Consider the following 19,841-nt stretch of genomic DNA (forward strand, 5'->3'; position numbering starts at 1 on the left):
CAAATGCGTTAGAACACTTATCTCGAAGACGAGTTCATTCAGAATCCGCTATTTATCACAAATCGACTGACTATTTTGTTAACTTCTTATACATTCCCGCAGCATCAATGCATTTGCCAGTAGAAGCTGAGCGTCTATTCACTTCAACTGGACTGCATGGAAAGGTTTTTTTCATTGCTTCGAAACTCGCCGGTCATTGGATAAATGCAACAATTTTGTCTCGCCCCCGGGCACTGAGCGTCTCTGGGGGTGAATGGAGCTGTGGGCGGGTCTGGACGCTGAGCTTCTGCAAGATGATTGGCGGATCAGTCGAAAGGCTGAATACCGTTTTGATTGACAGCTATTTTGAGATCTACACCATCACTGGGAGCTTCAGTCCCATTGCGGATTTTGAGAGTGAAGTCGAAAGACAAACTGCAACCCATTTCAGGCCATTTCCTTGAAAAGGAACGGAGGGCAGAATTTATGTATAAATAAATTGACAAATTTTATGATGTAAGCCGACAATGAGCTTCCCCTCTTTGAAAGACCAGCAGCCACCACTGCTCTGCAGTAAGTAAATCACAGCATCATCCACACCTACCTGCTGTTGGTAAGCAAACTGCAGGGGGTCCAGAAAAGGGCTGACCTGAGACCTCAGGTATGACAGCACTAGTCTTTCTAGGACATTTATTAAGTGGGATGTTAAGGCCACAGGTCTGTAGTCGTTCAGAGATGAGGAACAGGACTTCTTTGGAACAGGAACCAGACAGGATATTTTCCAAATCACTGGTACCTGTTTTTGCTTGAGACTCAGGTTGAATAGATTTTGAAGAAAAATATTACCACAAAGCTGGGTGGCGCTGGGTGGTGATATTCAGGAATAGAGGTATATTAACAAATGAAATTAAGTTGAGCAGACAAAACATGACAAGTTAATGTAAGGAGCAGTTTTATTTTATTTGCATTTTCCATACTGTCCCAACTTTTTCTGATTTGGGGTTGTGAATTTCTTTTATTTTTTTAAATTATTTTTTTGTTGTCTGCTTTTATGTATCAAATATACAAGTTTATATGAACTCAAGCAGTTTCCCAAAACAATGTTTCAGGAGATATTTGTTTATAATTTTGACCACAGCTGTATCAAATAATTTCTGAATCCACTATATCTAATGTAGTATACTTTTAGAAAAAAATATTTTCTTACCTTCCCTTCATCTTTCGGGCTGTCACTTAGGTGGACAACAGGCCCTGGGTGTGTCCTGGTTGATCTTAAACAAAAAAAATAATGTGAGGACAACATATATGTATATGTATAATATAAGTTGTAAAATTTAATGAACAAAAATGGAAATTCATTGTAAAGAAAAAGTTAGGACACCCTATGCCCTAATAGCTGGTATTTCCCCCTTTGGCTGAAATAATCTCAATTAGACGTTTCCTATAACCATCTACCAGTTTCTGACATCAACTGGGAGAAAGTTTTTCCCACTCCTCCATGCAGAATTTCTTCAGCTATGTGAGGTTTAAGGGGTTTCTTGCATGCACAGCCCGTTTCAAATCACCCCACAGCATAACAATAGGATTCAGATCCGGGCTTTGACTTGGCCATTCCAGAACTCTCCATTTCTTGCTTTTGAGCCATTCCTTGGTGGATTTACTGAAATGTTTTGGGTTGTCGTCATGTGGCATGGTCCACCTTCGCTTCAGCTTCAGTTTTTGGACAGATGGTCTTACATTTTCCTCAAGCACCCTCTGATACAGTAAAAAATTCATCGTGGATTCTATAATGGAGAGGTTGCCAGGCCCTGTTGCTGCAAAGCAGCCCCAAACCATGACATGATTTCCACCTCCATCCTTCACAGTTGGTATGAGGTTCTTGTGCTCAAATGCTGTGTTTGGTTTGCACCAAACATGTCTTCTGTTACTGTGCCCAGATAATTTAACTTTGGATTCATCTGTCCAAAGCACATTTTTCCAGAAGTCCTGGTCTTTGCCTAGGAGTTCTCTGGTAAACTTTAGTCTTGCCCTGATGTTTTTTTTTTGACAGCAAGGGTTTCCTCCTTGCACACCTCCCATGAAAATCAAACTTGTGCGCTCTCTTTCTGATAGTAGATGCATGTACCTTGCTATCAACTGTGGCAAGAGCTATCTGTAGGTCCTGTGATGACATTGTAGGATTACTGGAGACTTCTTTATGCATCTTGCGGTCTGCTCTTGGGCTGAACTTGCTAGGACAGACCTGACCTGGCCATGTTGGCAGTAGTTTTAAATGTTTTCCACTTGTAAATTGTTTTCCAGACAGTGGAATGGCTGATTCCTAATTGTTTTGAGATCTTTAAATCCCTTCCCAGACTCATATGCATCTACGACCTTCTTTCTGAGAGCTCTTTAGGTCTCATCATGGTGATAACACTTACTTCAACAATCAAGAGCAAACCAAACTAATGTCTGAGGTTTAAATAAAACACCAGTGTCCTCTAACGATGGTCTAATCATTGCAGCTGATGTGGTGCACTGTATTCTAATTTTAAGTAGTAATAAATGTGGGGGTGTCCTAACTTTTTCCTCACAATAAATTTCCATTTTTGTTCATTACATTTTACAACTTGTGTTTAAAATTAATTTTTAACATTTTTTTGTGTAGTTATATGAGCTCCATCTCTCAGTACTGTTGAAATGAAGCTCAAATGTTCATATGTTTAAAAAGAAAGGTTTTCATGGGGTATCCTAACTTTTTCACATGACATATATATATATATATATATATATATATAAATTTTGTCTATCTTATATTAAAATTTGTTGGAAGATAGTTCTTAACAGCACTTTACACTTACAGTGCAAGTATCCAAATCAAATTTTCACACAATTTACTTTTAACTTCAGAGTTTTCCCATTTTACACACACAACTGGAACAATGTACACAATTCTAAAAACTAAAAGCTCATATATCAACATAACCCCAAACTGCTAAACCCTAAGCACAATTCTATTTGTTCTCACTCAAATAGGACACTTAATCAGTTTTACAAATCTCTGAGGCAAGGCAGGTTTCTTTATATAGCACCTTTTATTTATTGAATAATTGATTTTTCAAAGTGCTTTACTAATTAGAAAATACAGAGGAAACAATTTAAAATGATGAAGAGTATAAAATAATAAAATGATTAAAACTTGATTAAATAGAAAAATTTAATGAATGAACACTATAAATCAGCATGTCACTGATGCCCCAGGATTTTAAGCTAGTTCTTTATTTACGTTATGATGGGGTATTTAACCCCATCCCCAAAATATCTTTGTGAAACCCTGTATTCCCACAGATAATCTGTATAACCACCTCCCTGTATGAGGAAAATCTACTCGTGTTGAAGTGTTAAGGAAACACTACAAGGACTAAAATGCTAAACCTGTTTTAGACTGACCTATAGCATTCAGCTTCGTAATATTTTCTCTCCACTAATTGTAACATTTACATTTACATTTTCAGCATTTAGCAGACGCTCTTATCCAGAGTGACTTACAGAAGTGCTTCTATAGTGAACATTTCATTTCTCAAGTTTAGGAAAACAACAGTCAAAGAACACAAATCTGCTTAAACCTGTTAGAACCAAAGTGCTTTTTTTTTTTTTTTTTTTTTTTTTTTGAAATGGAAAAGAATGGAACAAAATGTTAGTAAATAAGTACAAGTCAGCCTAAGTGTTTAGTAAAAAGGTGGGTTTTTAATCGTTTTTTAAAGACAGCAAGAGACTCAGATGTTCGGACAGACAGAGGAAGTTCATTCCACCACTTCGGCGCTAGAACAGAGAACAGCCTTGATGCTTGTCTTCCTTTAGTCCTGGATGGGGGCTCAAGTCGAGCGAGACTAGAGGCTCGGAGGTTGCGTGGTACAGAGCGGGGTTTGATTAGACCACGAAGGTAGCTTGGGGCTGGTCCATTTTTGGCTTTGTAGGCGAGCATCAGTGTTTTAAACTGAATGCGTGCAGCTACAGGAAGCCAATGAAGAGAACGTAGCAGTGGGGTGAAACAAACCAAACTCCCCTGCCAAAATATAATAATGCTTACAAAAATACAACCCACCAGTATTGAAATGTAAAATTTCTCTTACAGTGAGAATTAGGGATGTCCCGATCACGTTTTTTTGTTCCAGATCCCGATCATTAATTTTGATCCCGATCCGATACCGAGTCTCAAACCGATACTTGTATTTTCTAGATATTGTCTAGATAAGAACTAGATAATACTGTTCACACAGTGCACACTTCAAGTACATTACAGTTATTCAAATTAATCCAATGTATATGTTTAACAACTGAATAGCTCTGCAGTGCTGTAGGAAAATAATTGCCTGCATCCAAGCTATTGCTTAATGTTCTTTTATTTTTACAAAATAAAAGTAAACAAACTTAGTGCAGCATTGTAGTAGTAAAACTGAGTGAGATAATTACAGTCTCACTTTGAACTTTACATTCAAAGAACATAATTCTGTTTAATGCAGTGATACACTAAAAATGAACAGAAATCTCCAATTAACTTGAATATAAAAAAAACAACTAATAAGTTACTTAACAGCATTACAGTAAAACCTGAATACCAAAATAAAATGGAAAGTCACTCTTTTGTTATGAAGGAAAGCCAGTTCTTAAAGGGCTTGTATTGTGACAGTGGTTTGATGGACGTTTCTACGCGAAGTGCAATCGAGTGTGTTTTGACCCTTTGGGGCTTCCATAGCGCATGGAATAGCGTGCTTGGCTCTAGCTGTCCGCTATTCGGTACCGTAACAGAAGAAGTTAATAAAGTGTTATGCTCCCGACAATTTGTGAATATACCGTTTATTTATTTCTTTATTAAGCAAGTGCATCACTACGACGCTCGGTTACATAACTAAGCCAATCAGAGTGCTTGATACTGAGATGTCGTTCAGTCTTGTAACACGTAAACTCGTAAAAGCTGTATGTTATGGTCCTGAAGTTTTCATACTCGGATTAAAAGATACTGTTTTGTAAACCGGAGTGATCCTTGACTCATACACCATATACAGTGTATATGAGTACACCCCTCACATTTCTGCAAATATTTTATTATATCTTTTCATGGGACAACACTATAGAAATAAAACTTGGATATAACTTAGAGTAGTCAGTGTACAACTTGTATAGCAGTGTAGATTTACTGTCTTCTGAAAATAACTCAACACACAGCCTAAATGGCTGGCAACATAAGTGAGTACACCCCACAGTGAACATGTCCAAATTGTGCCCAAAGTGTCAATATTTTGTGTGACCACCATTATTATCCAGCACTGCCTTAACCCTCCTGGGCATGGAATTCACCAGAGCTGCACAGGTCGCTACTGGAATCCTCTTCCACTCCTCCATGATGACATCACGGAGCTGGTGGGTGTTAGACACCTTGAACTCCTCCACCTTCCACTTGAGGATGCGCCACAGGTGCTCAATTGGGTTTAGTCCATCACCTTTACCTTCAGCTTCCTCAGCAAGGCAGTTGTCATCTTGGAGGTTGTGTTTGGGGTCGTTATCCTGTTGGAAAACTGCCATGAGGCCCAGTTTTCGAAGGGAGGGGATCATGCTCTGTTTCAGAATGTCACAGTACATGTTGGAATTCATGTTTCCCTCAATGAACTGCAGCTCCCCAGTGCCAGCAACACTCATGCAGCCCAAGACCATGATGCTACCACCACCATGCTTGACTGTAGGCAAGATACAGTTGTCTTGGTACTTCTCACCAGGGCACCGCCACACATGCTGGACACCATCTGAGCCAAACAAGTTTATCTTGGTCTCGTCAGACCACAGGGCATTCCAGTAATCCATGTTCTTGGACTGCTTGTTTTCAGCAAACTGTTTGCTGCCTTTCTTGTGCATCAGCTTCCTTCTGGGATGACGACCATGCAGACCGAGTTGATGCAGTGAGCTGCGTATGGTCTGAGCACTGACAGGCTGACCTCCCACGTCTTCAACCTCTGCAGCAATGCTGGCAGCACTCATGTGTCTATTTTTTAAAGCCAACCTCTGGATATGACGCCGAACACGTGGACTCAACTTCTTTGGTCGACCCTGGCGAAGCCTGTTCCGAGTGGAACCTGTCCTGGAAAACCGCTGTATGACCTTGGCCACCATGCTGTAGCTCAGTTTCAGGGTGTTAGCAATCTTCTTATAGCCCAGGCCATCTTTGTGGAGAGCAACATTTCTATTTCTCACATCCTCAGAGAGTTCTTTGCCATGAGGTGCCTTGTTGAATATCCAGTGGCCAGTATGAGAGAATTGTACCCAAAACACCAAATTTAACAGCCCTGCTCCCCATTTACACCTGGGACCTTGACACATGACACCAGGGAGGGACAACGACACATTTGGGCACAATTTGGACATGTTCACTGTGGGGTGTACTCACTTATGTTGCCAGCTATTTAGACATTAATGGCTGTGTGTTGAGTTATTTTCAGAAGACAGTAAATCTACACTGCTATACAAGCTGTACACTGACTACTCTAAGTTATATCCAAGTTTCATGTCTATAGTGTTGTCCCATGAAAAGATATAATGAAATATTTGCAGAAATGTGAGGGGTGTACTCACTTTTGTGATACACTGTAAATAGTAAAATTCTACAGTAATGAACGCAGCTCTGCTACTACCGCCTCGTGAAACGCTCACATTGCAGACATTACACTTCACTGCTGGACTTGTTTCACTTTCCAATTTAAAGTATTTCCACACAGCGGACATGCTGACGTAAAACAAAAGATCGGATTATGATCGGCATTAGTAAAGCCGATACCGATCAGTTAAAAAATGCCTTGATCGGCCCCGATTCCGATTTTTGAGATTGGATTGGGACATCCCTAGTGAGAATGACTGATTACTGTGATTACTGTGACACTCAGCCCCACGGAACAGCTTAGGAATTAATTGGAACATCAATTAAAGCTTTCATGACTAACATCTCTGCCCAGCCATACAAATGCTCTTATGACTGAATTTGAAAGAAATGTCCAAAAGACATAACTGTCTGTGTTTTGTGTGTGTGTGTGTGTGTGTGTGTGTGTGTGTGTGTGTGTGTGTGTGTGTGTGTGTGTGAATGTGTTACCTCATTGATGAGGAATTGCAGTTGCAGTACAGCTGCTCCACTCTCATGCTGACAGTAGCAGTCCACTCCTGGCCGCCCCAGACTGATGACATTATAGGGTTAAGTCAAAGCATTGAGAAAAGATGGAATAATCTGGAGCTGAGGTAAAACTGCTTTCATGGCAATACAGCAATTATGGCAATATAGAACTTTTTTCTTATGTTCGAGCCTTGTGGTGTGATACATGTGATACGCACAAAGCAGAATGTTATCATCCACAGATTATTCTCTCCACTCGTTAGAATTTATCACAATTTATTACAGTGGCCTTTCACAATGATCACAAAAAATGGTGTAGAAAATTAAATATACACATGTTATGATATGATAAATAAAGCAAAAAAGAATCATTTACAGCAGTAAAACAACCACAAACATACAGCCAATGTCATTTAAAACTTCAGTGTCAAACAAATCTTCAGTGTAAAGAAGAACAAGGAGCCCAGGAAGTGATGATATGGATTACTTAAAGAAACAGAAAGATTTGAGCAAGACTACAACCACAGAGGATCTGTGGTTAGGTTTACAAGATGTTTGGAACAACCTCTGTGCATAGTTCCTTCAAATGTAGATGCAAATGTATCTAGAAGATTTGATGCTGCTAGGGTGGTCACACCAAATAAGATTTACATTTTTCTTTTGTTCATTGACTTTGCATTTTGTTAACTGACAAAAATAAACTATAAACACTTCTATTTTTGAAAGCTTTTTTCCCACCCCTGCCTGATCATTTTTTGAGGGAAAAGTGCTGTTCAGCCCTACCTGGCCCTATGTGAAGAGCAGTGGCGGCTGCTGGTCTTTCAAAGAGGGGAAGCTCATTGTCGGCTTACATCATAAAATTTGTCAATTTATTTATACATAAATTCTGCCCTCCGTTCCTTTTCAAGAAAATGGCCTGAACTCGAACAAGGAAATGTTGAAATTATGTTAAACTGAAACAAATACTATGAGTGTGTTTTATTTACACAATGAACAATGGAAATGGTCAAGTAATTTCACCAAGCAAATACCAAGAAATGGGTTGCAGTTTGTCTTTCGACTACACTCGCAAAATCCGCGATGGGACTGAAGCTCCCAGTGATTAAGTGACGGTGTAGATCTCAAAATAGCTGTCAATCAAAACGAGATTCAGCCTTTCGACTGATCCTCCAATCATCCAAAAAAATGTTCCATGCAGTCCCGTTGAAGTGAATAGACGCTCAGCTTCTACTGGCAAATGCATTGACGCTACGGGAATGTATGAGAAGTTAACAAAATCGAGTCAGTCGATTTGTGATAAGTAGCTGATTCTGAACGAACTCGTCTTCGAGATGAACGTGTTCTAACGCATTTGTAGTCAATGAAATGTTAACACAACTGTACATATTTGACCATTTAATTTGAAACCCCTAACACAATATCCAACAGCACTGTGTCTGCTTTGGAGACCTTCAGGTTCTTGGGAACTACAATTTCCAATGACCTGAAGTTTTTCCAACTCCATTCTCAAAAGGGTCCAGCAAAGGATGTACTTTCTGCATCAACTGAGAAAACATGGTCTGCCACAGGAGCTGTTGAAGCAATTCTACACTGCAGTCATTGAATCTGTCATGTGCACATCCATCACAGTATGGTTTAGTTCAGCCACAAAACAGGACAGATGCAGATTGCAAAGAGTGGTGGACAGAGCAGAGAAAATCATCGGTGCTCCCCTGGTCACCCTCCAGGACTTGTACTAACACGAACCAGAAACCGGGCAGAAAAAATAATCACAGACTTCTCACACCTTGGACACGAACTTTTTAACCTCCTACCCCTATGGCAGGCGCTACAGAGCCCTGCACACAAAATCAAAGAGACACAGTAACAATTTTTTCCCAAATACCATCAAACTTATAAATAACCAGAACTGAACTGTTGTTTATATGCCACACTGCACTTTATACACTAATCAACCATAACATTAAAACCACCTCCTTGTTTCTACACTCACTGTCCATTTTATCAGCTCCACTTACCATATAGAAGCACTTTGTACAATTACTGACTGTAGTCCATCTCTTTCTCTACATGCTTTGTTAGCCCCCTTTCATGCTGTTCTTCGATGGTAAGGACTCTCCAAGGACCACTACAGAGTAGGTATTATTTGGGTGGTGGATCATTCTCAGCACTGCATTGACACTGACATGGTGGTGGTGTGTTGGTGTGTGTTGTACTGGTTGAGAGGATAAAAGACAACAATGCTGATGGAGTTTTTAAACACCTCACTGTCACTGCTGGACTGAGAATAGTCCACCAACCAAAAACATCCAGCCAACAGCGCCCCATGGGCAGCGTCCTGTGACCACTGATGAAGGTCTAGAAGATGACCAACTCAAGCAGCAATAGATGAGTGATCGTCTCTGACTTTACATTTACAAAGTGGACCAACTAGGTAGGAGTGTCTAATAGAGTGGACAGTAAGTGGACACGGTATGTAAAAACTCCAGCAGCGCTGCTGTATCTGATCCACTCATACCAGCACAACACACACTAACACACCACCACAATGGCATTGTCACTGCAGTGCTGAGAATGATCCACCACCTAAATAACACCTACTCTGTGGTGGTCCTGGGAGAGTTCTGACCATTGAAGAACAGCATGAAAGGGGACTAACAAAGCATGTAGAGAAACAGATGGACTACAGTCAGTAATTGTAGAACTACAAAGTGCTCCTATATGGTAAGTGGAGCTGATACAATGGGCAGTGAGTTTAGAAACAAGGTGGTTTTAATGTTATGGCCGATTGGTGTACATACTGTACATTAATGTAATTTCATTTTAATTTTTACTATTTATCTATGCTTTTTTTTTGTACATTTACAAATTTTGTCTAGCATGTTAAGTTTGTACATTATCTGCATAGTCCTGTCTGTATATTGTATTGTTTGTATATTGTAGAGAGATAACAACAGCCGGAAACAAATTCCTTGTGTGTGTAAACTGATTACGAAGTGAAAACAGGGTTTAGAAAATATGCAATTTTATTTTACTGACAAAAATCATTTATTTGGAGGTTACATATCTGTACACACCCTTAGCCTAATACTTGGTTGATGCACCTTTGGCAGCAATTACAGCTTCAAGGTGTCTTGTGAAAGAAGCTATGAGCTTGGCAAACTTGTTTCTTTATTTCGATTGGATTCAGGTCTGGGCTCTGGCTGGGCCACTCAAGGACAGTCACAAACTTTCTCCGAAGCCACTCCTTTGTTCTCTTGGCTGTGTGCTTCGGGTCATTGTCATGTTGGAAGGTAAACCTTCGCCCTGGTCTGAGGTCCAGAGCACTCTGGAGCAGGTTTTCTTCAAGGATCTCGGTGTACTTAGCTGCATAAATTTTTTCCCTTTATCAGGACTAGTCACCCTGGTCCCGCTGCTAAAAAACATCCCCACATCATGATGCTGCTAACCGCCATGCTTCACTGTAGGGATGTCATTAGCCAGGTGATGAGCGGTGCTTGGCTTTCTCCAGACGAGACGCTTGGTATTCAGGCCAAAAAGTTTAATTTTGGTTTCAATGGACCAGAGAATGTTGTTTCTCATGGTTTGAGAGTCCTCTAGGTGCCTTTTGGCAAACTCCAAGCGAGCTGTCATGTTCCTTTTACTAAGGAGTGGCTTCTGTCTGGCCACTCTACCATAAAGGCGTGATTTGTGGAGTGCTGCCTGGATGGTTGATCTTCTGATAGGTTATCCCATATCCACAAGGATACACTGGAGCTCTGTCAGAGTGACCTTCAGGTTCCTGCACACTTCCCTGGCCAAGGCCCGTCTTCCCCGATTGCTCAGTTTGGCCTGGCAGCCAGGTCTAGGAAGATTTTTGGTGGTTCCAAAATTCTTCCATTTACTAATGATGGTGGCCACTGTGCTCTTTGAGACCTGTAAAGCTGCAGCAATTTACAAGCCTGTTACTGAGGTCTGCAGATAATTTCTTTGACTCCATGTCTTGGAGTCTGCTCTAATATGCACTGTCACCGATGGGACCTTATATGGGCAGGTGTTGGCAAGTCCCAATCATGTACAATTAATTGAATTTACCACAGGTGGACTCCAATTAAATTGTAGAAACATCTGAAGCAGTATCTGTAAAAACAAAATGCACCTCAGCTCACTTTTGGGTGTCATATTAAAGGGTGTGCACACTTGTGTACATATGATATTTTATATTTTGATTTTTAATAAAAATTTGCACAAATGTCTAAAAACCTGCTTTCACTTTGACATTGTGGGCTACTTTGTGTAGAATTTTGTGACAAAAAATGAACTTAATCTATTATAGAATGAGTCTGTAATGTAATAAAATGTGTAGAATGTGAAAGGGGTGTGCAGACTTTCCAGCTTGACTGTAATGTAATCTTTTAAATTTAGTATTCTAATCCTGACTTTGTTTACATGGGCAGTGACAGCTGAATACACTGTAAAAATGTGTAAGCAATGTTTAATGCAAAAACATTTTATAAGAAACTAAAAAAATGTTTTAGCATTTTATTACAATAATGATACTTTTCACTATCATATCAATACTATCAATATTTCAATCATATTTGCATGTCTCTTTTTAAACAGAGAGTCTGAGAACATATTTTTCGTAAAACTCAGCTTACTCATAAAACCAGTTAACTCTTAATCTCATTTTAGAAAGAAAGTAAGAGTAAGAAAATGATTACTGAAGAAGAACATATCATTAAATGTATAAATGTAAATCTCCATGATCATATCTATCTATCTATCTATCTATCTATCTATCTATCTATCTATCTATCTATCTATCTATCTATCTATCTGGATGGATGGATGGATGGATGGATGGATGGATGGATGGATGGATGGATGGATGGATGGATGGATGGATGGATGGATGGATGGATGGATGGATGGATGGATGGATGGATAGATAGATAGATAGATAGATAGATAGATAGATAGATAGATAGATAGATAGATAGATAGATAGATAGAATAGAATAGAATAGAATAGAGAATAGAATGCCTTTATTGTCATTGCACAGTGCACAACGAAATTTTTTGAGCATCTCCTTGACGGTACATGTATGTACACACAGACATACAGTGTATCACAAAAGTGAGTACACCCCTCACATTTCTGCAGACATTCAAGTACATCCCCTCATGGGACAACACCGACAAAATGACACCCCGACACAATGAAAAGCAGTCCGTGCGCAGCCCATACAACAGTGCAAATTCATTCCTCCCTCAAAACAACTCAATACACAGCCATCAATGTCTAAACCACCGGCAACAAAAGTGAGCACACCCCTAAGATAGATAGATATGTAATTTTTATTCATTTGTATTTACAGTTAAGGATGTGGAGTGCAAAGGCGACACTGTGGCGCATTGGCTAGCACTGGCTAGCATTGGTTGATGCTTTTTGCTTAAAAATGAACATCTGTAACAACAGCATAAATGCTTGCAAGTACAGCAGAGTTAAAGCTCTCACCAATCACATAAGGTATAAAATATGTCTTTCTTGTTTAGCGTTCATGTTCCTGCACTGCAGCATATTAAGCACAGTTCTATCTGTCTCATAAAATTTGCATTGCTACTTTGTTTTGGCTCATTCCCCACAAAGCTCTGTTGACAGTGATGCATTTCGATTTCAAAAGCACTCAGCAGATGATAAAACACCAGAGACCTTAGACGAGGTCAGACCTCTAACAACAAAAAAACATACACCGGTTCTCCATTTCCTAAATATGTGCATCTCAAATCCAAAAAAGCACTCCTTAAATCGGTGAGCCGGTTGTACATTCGCAGAGTTTCAGTAGTTATACTAATTATAAGTTAGAAATCCAGACAGATAAAAGAAAAAAAAATGTCCAGAACTGACTACTTCATTCATAACCGCACTTATTCATTTCATTTATTTCCATCTATAAAATGTTTTTGATAATCTTTTACAGTAGGTAAACAATTAATCACAAAACTATTCTCTTTAAACCTTCTTGACTACAGAATTTTAAAAGAAAGGGGTGTCACTCATTTTTCTTACTCCTACAATCTAGAAACTTCACTGTGTAACCGAATGCTTCAACAGGCATCTTTGACACCCAAAAAGGTAATTTTCCCTAATTGATTGTGGTATCTAGGCATAGTGGTTGCATTTACACCAGTGACATTTTACAAATTACCCTAAGATCCCAGCTTAGTTTGAAAATTTAATTGTGAGAAACAGCAAAAAATGCCCAGAAAAAATATAGCTCCACTCCGAACCTAAAGTGTTACAAAATAGATTAATTGTGAAGAATAATGCAATATGTGACACGCTGATATACTACACTGTCAATACCTGCCTCTTGGGAAAACCTTTGTATGTAAATTATGACCTAACTTCTTGAAGTCTTTTTATTTTATTTTATGTAAATTAGGTGTAGCTCCAAATTATGATTGTATCATTATTTAAATCAAAATTTTCTTTCTGACAAATCATTCCACTATTTACAGTTTTATATTGTATTGTAATTGTGGTGTTTCAAACCACTATGAATAATATAGGATTGGTCAACTAAAAAAATGCCCAAGAAGATAAATTTCATTACAAACTAGCAATTGTTCCACTACTTTCAAATCAAATCAAGGTTTATTTGTCACATACATAGTCATACACTGTACAACTGGCAGTGAAATGCTTTAGTGACTGCTCCGCCACAATACTTTCAGGGTATGGTCACCAGTGCTGACCACACTGACCTCAATCTTGCCATCTGACCTAGTGTATAGGTATACCACATCACTGGCCTCTAGAAAGCATACCAGCATCTAGTATGCAGCCTGTTCAAAACTCTAGCAGGGAGTCCATGTAGCACAGCACTGCAGTAGTCTATGCTATATATTACAAAAACATGGATAATAGTCTAGAAGCAGCAAAAGATTGAATGGAGTGGATCCTAGCAATGTTCTTTAGATGGTAAATTCCACATATGAGTCCCGAACTAATTTGTCCTCTGTATCTGAAGCATGATCTGTCTCTAAAATGACTTCTTCCATTTTGATGTAATGAGTTCAAAATCTGTGATTAGACTTTCATGAGCTCATATGTCTGACAACGTGTGCTACAACACTGACAAGAAGCGTTGGGACACGTCTTTTAACCCTCTCTGGGCAATCAGAACCAATCATTATGATCAGTGTACATCAAAGACATGTTTTTATTTTAGGCCTGTGAAACTATCTCTGTAGATAATAGCATCATTGTCAAAATGAACCAAAATCATTGTTGTACACAAATATTGTACAGATCTTTTAAAACACATCTGAGTGACAACACTGCATGCATGTTCATGACTCTCTGAGGACAATAATTTCATTGAAAAAAGAGAGAGTAACCAGTTTTTCAGACAACTCAAACCCTTAATAGGAGGATTAACTGATTTGAGATCTGGTGATTGTAAAGTTCACCGCATTTCATTTCCATCATCTCCATACTTATTAAACTATTCAGTGATCCATCATGCTCTATGGGGGTAGGTACTTTTATTCCAAAAGAGACTCCCATAGGAATAGAAATATTATATAATTTTGATCGGGTGATTAGCCCTCACTTACACCTGTCTGGAAGCATTTGTTTTTGTTTTCCAAAACTATTTTTATTATTATTTCATTTTCTCTACATTTTGGTGCTTCCATTATACAAAATTTTGTTGATTTGGTACCTCTTGTATAATTTTACCAAATTGTTTGTATAATTTTATACGTCATGCTTCATGAGAAAAGAATCAAAAGACCTGGTGTATCTTGTTACTGCCATAAGCCAGAACAGGTGTTGACATAGAAAAATAACACAAAAGCAAATTAAAAAGGTCACCTGAAGAAGGGGACAGTTATAAACAGCTTCTAGTTTCTGTTGCTCCATGTCTTTTTTTGCTACAACATTTTCTAAGCTGCAGACAATTTGTAACAACTGCCTGTTTAGTGATGTTACATAGACATTCTTTACTGTGCTTCCATGGGACCACCCCACATACATCTGTGTATGCCAATAGTTTAGCGTTTTTGCTTCAGTATTACTCTGTCACTCTCCAGCTGACAGTGAGACCATGGCTCAAATTGCTCTGAGAAGGATGCTATCACTAACCCTGGTAACAAAGATTAAGTGACTCACAAAGGAAATGGCTGAAGAGTAGTGAGGAGAAGTTGACTTTCAACTTTCTTGTTGAGGCAGATTTATTACATTGCCACAGTTGACCACCTGTCATCGCAACCACTGCCACTTGCATGGGCCAAATAAAAGCATTAATGGAGTGACATCAAAAGTCTGGAGTGACAAGTCCCATTTTTTGTTGAGACACACCGATGGCATAAACCGCATGAAGCCACATCTCCTGGTTGCAACATTGCAGTGCTACAGGCTGGTGGTGGTGTGATAATCTGGGGAGCATTCTCTTGGTATGCCCTAGAGCCTTTAGTCATACTACCACAATTCTTGAATGGTAAACTCTAGAGCACACCTAGGCATTGTACGGCCCCGGGCCACATCCGACCCGTTGGGTGTCTCTGATCGGCCCGCATGAGGTCAGTGGTAATTAGAAATAAGACGTAAATGAGTGTACATCATACATGCAATACAATAGAATTGCTTTACCATAACGTGTTGGCGAACAGAACTGTGAGTGTGATTGATACAAAATGTATGAGTTTTTAACAAGACATGGGCTTTAAATATTCATTTATTTAAGTCAGATAAAAAGCTGTGTACAGTATCTACTTTGTGGCGACCAGACTCCTATGTTTAAGGATTACAATTTAAATTGCCATTACAGTACTAAACACAGAAAAAGACAAGAACCTGTACGATGCAGAGCGTCTAACATCTAAACTGCAAAAGCAACAAAAATTTTTTTAATAAAGTATTACACATCCACTACTGAATCAGTCAAGACCAGCGTGCGATAACTAGAAACAACATCTAACAAGAACAATGGACTGAAAACAGCAAATGAGGTAATTAGACTGCAAACAAAATAGTAATAGCACGTTTTGTAAAGTTTAAAACCTGCACATTTTAAAAACCAGGTTTTTAAACTTAAAACCTGCAAATTTTGTTCTAAACTGTTTTCATGAAAGTTGATTAAATAGTTAAATGATGTTGGTGTTTTTACTCTGCCTGCTTCTCATTTTCATTGCATGGTTGTAAAATCTATTCCTCCAGTAACAGCTTATCAAAAACATTTACTGCCTTTATACAGAGATAAAATTAATATTAAGCAGAATTAAGATCAGCCTAATCGTCCGGCACTCCACATTAGTCCCAGTTTCTCATGTGGCCCCTTGCAGAATTTAACCCACCCATGCTCTAGAGGGACCAGTTAGCTAACCATCTGCACCTATATCTTTAGGTCTTTTCCAACAACAGTGCGGTTTTGCAACAGGACAATGCCCTGTGTCATCAGGCTCAGATCACTCAGGAATGTTTGGAGGAACACAACAATGAATTCTCCACACTGACTTAGCCCTCAAACTCACCTTACTGCAACCCCATTAAACATGGAATGGGCTGTGCAAGTCGCCCACAAAATGTCCACCAACTAATGGAGCTGCTGCAGTGGGCATGGGTCGAGTTGCATATGGAGGCTGTTTGTCACCTTGTGCAGCAAAATAGTTTTTGAGATTGATTGTCAAGGCCCAGGCCTGACAGTACAGCCACAGCAGGTTCAGTTTCTGCTGTAGACCCTGAGCACTGAGAAAGAGGGACCAGATCATGTTTGGAGGAACACAACAATGAATTCTCCACACTGACTTAGCCCTCAAACTCACCTTACTGCAACCCCATTAAACATGGAATGGGCTGTGCAAGTCGCCCACAAAATGTCCACCAACTAATGCAGCTGCTGCAGTGGGCATGGGTCGAGTTGCATATGGAGGCTGTTTGTCACCTTGTGCAGTCTTTTTCCTGACATTTGCATGCTGTAATTAATCAGACCGTGTGTGTTACTCCCTCTCCATGGCCAGCTTGTGTGCACTTACTCAGTCTGTACACGGTCAAGGTGTTTCTTAATTTAGGATCAGATAATCTGCCACACTGTCTGTTTAGGACCAAATAATGGTGCATTTTATTCGGGACTTTAATTTCCGTTTTTAACTTAGAACTTAGAACTTAACTTAGAATACCTAATTCTATGTGTTCGTGAAACTTGTTTCATTCTAATTGGGTTTGCAGATTTCTCCTGTTCCTCAGTCTTTACTGTGTTAGTGTGTGTAGGTGTGTTAGGTGTGTGTTCTTTTTTTTGTATGTTGTCTGTATGCAGATCTCAACATGGTCTCTAATAGATGTCTGTACTACTGTATTTTGAGAATTGGTGATGTACTAGCATCATTGTTAAATTACTGATTTAACGATTTTGAGCCAAATTCAAACTAGAATTTCTATAAATGTTTGTTCGTTTCTTGGCATAGAAAGTCTTGCAAGATTTTTCTTCTTTCAAGCTTCCTTATGACCTTATTTTTAGTCCTAGGTAAGTACAATTTTAAGAATTCTCAATTTCATGTGACCCTAAATTTGTGTTAAGATCCCAAGGGAATCTGGGAAGATGGAAGGTAATAGTTTTTGAGATTGATTGTCAAGGCCCAGGCCTGACAGTACAGCCACAGCAGGTTCAGTTTCTGCTGTAGACCCTGAGCACTGAGAAAGAGGGACCAGATCATCTGTATACAGCAGGAGTTTAATCTCTGAGTCGTGTAGAGTGAGACCAGGTGCTGTACTACACACCATACCAGAGGTCAATTTAATAATAAAGATGTTAAATAGAGTTGGGGTTAAACAGCAGCCCCGTCTTACTCCACATTCCTGAGTGAAAAAATTTGTTCTTTTATTGTCAATTTGTATTCTGCACTGATTTTCTGTGTACATGGATTTAATGAGATCATGGTTTACCCCTTCACCACTTTCCAACATTTTATAAAACAGTTCATGATGCCAAATGGAGTCAAAAGCCTTTTTAAGTCAATAAAAATATTTTAGAATTATTTAATTATTTTAAAATACATATTTTTCTGTCCAGTTGTGTAAATTTGATCAGCTGTGTGATAATTTGGTCATACGATAATTTTCCTCAAGAACCTGTGTTGAGTAAAAAACTTAACAATCATGAGTTAATTATACTGCAGTTCATCTTTAGATGAACACAGTAATTTGGCTGTGATCAGACAGAGGGGTGAGAGGCCTAACAGTGAATGCACTAGAGAATAGGTCTAAATCTGTTATCAAATAGTTTACTGTGCTATTTCCAAGAGGTAAGCAGAAGGTGTACCTTCAAAAAGAGTTCCCTCAAATCCTAAAATTTACAATGTAAAGACCCATTCTTTAACAGATCTGTAGAAGGTATTTGCCATTTTGTCTTCTGCTATATTATACCAGGCTTCTTTCAGCACTTCCCAGAGTTAGATTTAGGACGTCTTTGATTTCTTTCTCTGTCCAGGAAATCCCATACCGCATCTATAAAATTTAGGTTTGGACTCTGTGGAGGCCAGTCCAAGACTCTCAGGGTTTTATTAGCTGTTTTTTTTATTTCTCTCTGAATACTATTTCACTGCAGAAGTAGTGTTTGTGATTATCATGCTAAAAAAATTAAACCATTCCCAATCAGATGCTTTCCAGAAAGAAATGGCATGATGAATTAAAACTTTTCAGCATTCATTATCAGACAATATCGCCAACACCACTGCACCATGTTCCACAGAAGGCCACAAGCACTTATACCTCCATCTCCATTCAACTCTTCTTCTTATATATTGTCAGTCTCTCAATGAAGAAACTCTGAGAAACTTCTCATTGAATTTTTAAAGTTTTCTTGGCTTTCCAGTCTTTTTTGTCATTAAACTCTCCTGCCATTAAACTCTTCAAATTTCTTTACACAGTTCGAATACCACTTAAATTTTTGGCATTTAGCAGATGCTGTTATCCAAAGCAACTTACAGTATACAAGCAGTATCTAAGCAGTTGAGGGCTAAGGACCTTGCTTATGGCAATGGCAACCTGGCAGTGGTGGGGTTTGCTGTCTGTCATATTCTGTGATCTCTGGCATTTTGAATGAAATGATGTGATTAAAAGTTAGTCTTGTACATATTCACAAGCTTCCAATTGATTAAACTCATACAACATGAGTGCGTAATGCTCAAGCATGTCTTGCACAAACATGGTATAATAGACATTTTTCACAGCAGTCAATCTGACATGAATGAGTAGGACAAATACAGGTGTTAGCTATAACATTAATTGGGGTTTTATTCCATTTAATTTTAAAAGGAACCGGGTTTCTAGTATTGCTTAAGTTTAAGGGAAAACCAATTACACCAAACAGGTGATGATGATCATTAGTTTTTCTATGTAGGTTGAAACACTGTCATTAACTGAAACAGAAACAGCTGTGTAGGGGGCTTAAAACTGGGTGAGGAACAGCTCAATTCTACTAGGGAAGTTGGGAAGGACAGTTCCATGTCACATGTCATACACCATGGCAAGACTAAGCACAGCAACAAGACACAAGGTAGATTTCAAAGCAAGCTGAGGTTTCAAAATGTGCTGTTCAAGCTCTTTTGAAAAAGCACAAAGAAACAGGCAACATTGAGGACTGTAGATACAGTGGTCGGCCAAAGAAACTTAGAGCAGCATATGAAAGACATATCATGCTTACTTTCCATATCCAGCAGTGGAATCAGCTCAGAACTTGTAGAA

General features: G+C 39.0%; 1 protein-coding gene across 1 annotated transcript in view; it reads right to left on the reverse strand.

Moving 5' to 3' along the window:
- The window catches only part of stxbp5l (syntaxin binding protein 5L), a 308,382-nt gene that overhangs the window by 219,302 nt on the left and 69,239 nt on the right, over positions 1-19,841 (reverse strand). The window contains 3 exon segments of the mRNA XM_063005373.1: positions 1,187-1,250; positions 3,245-3,327; positions 7,094-7,175. Of these exon segments, the coding sequence (XP_062861443.1) occupies positions 1,187-1,250; positions 3,245-3,327; positions 7,094-7,175 (229 nt within the window).

This window comes from Trichomycterus rosablanca, chromosome 12 (genome assembly GCF_030014385.1).
Source record: "Trichomycterus rosablanca isolate fTriRos1 chromosome 12, fTriRos1.hap1, whole genome shotgun sequence".
NCBI lineage: Eukaryota > Metazoa > Chordata > Actinopteri > Siluriformes > Trichomycteridae > Trichomycterus > Trichomycterus rosablanca.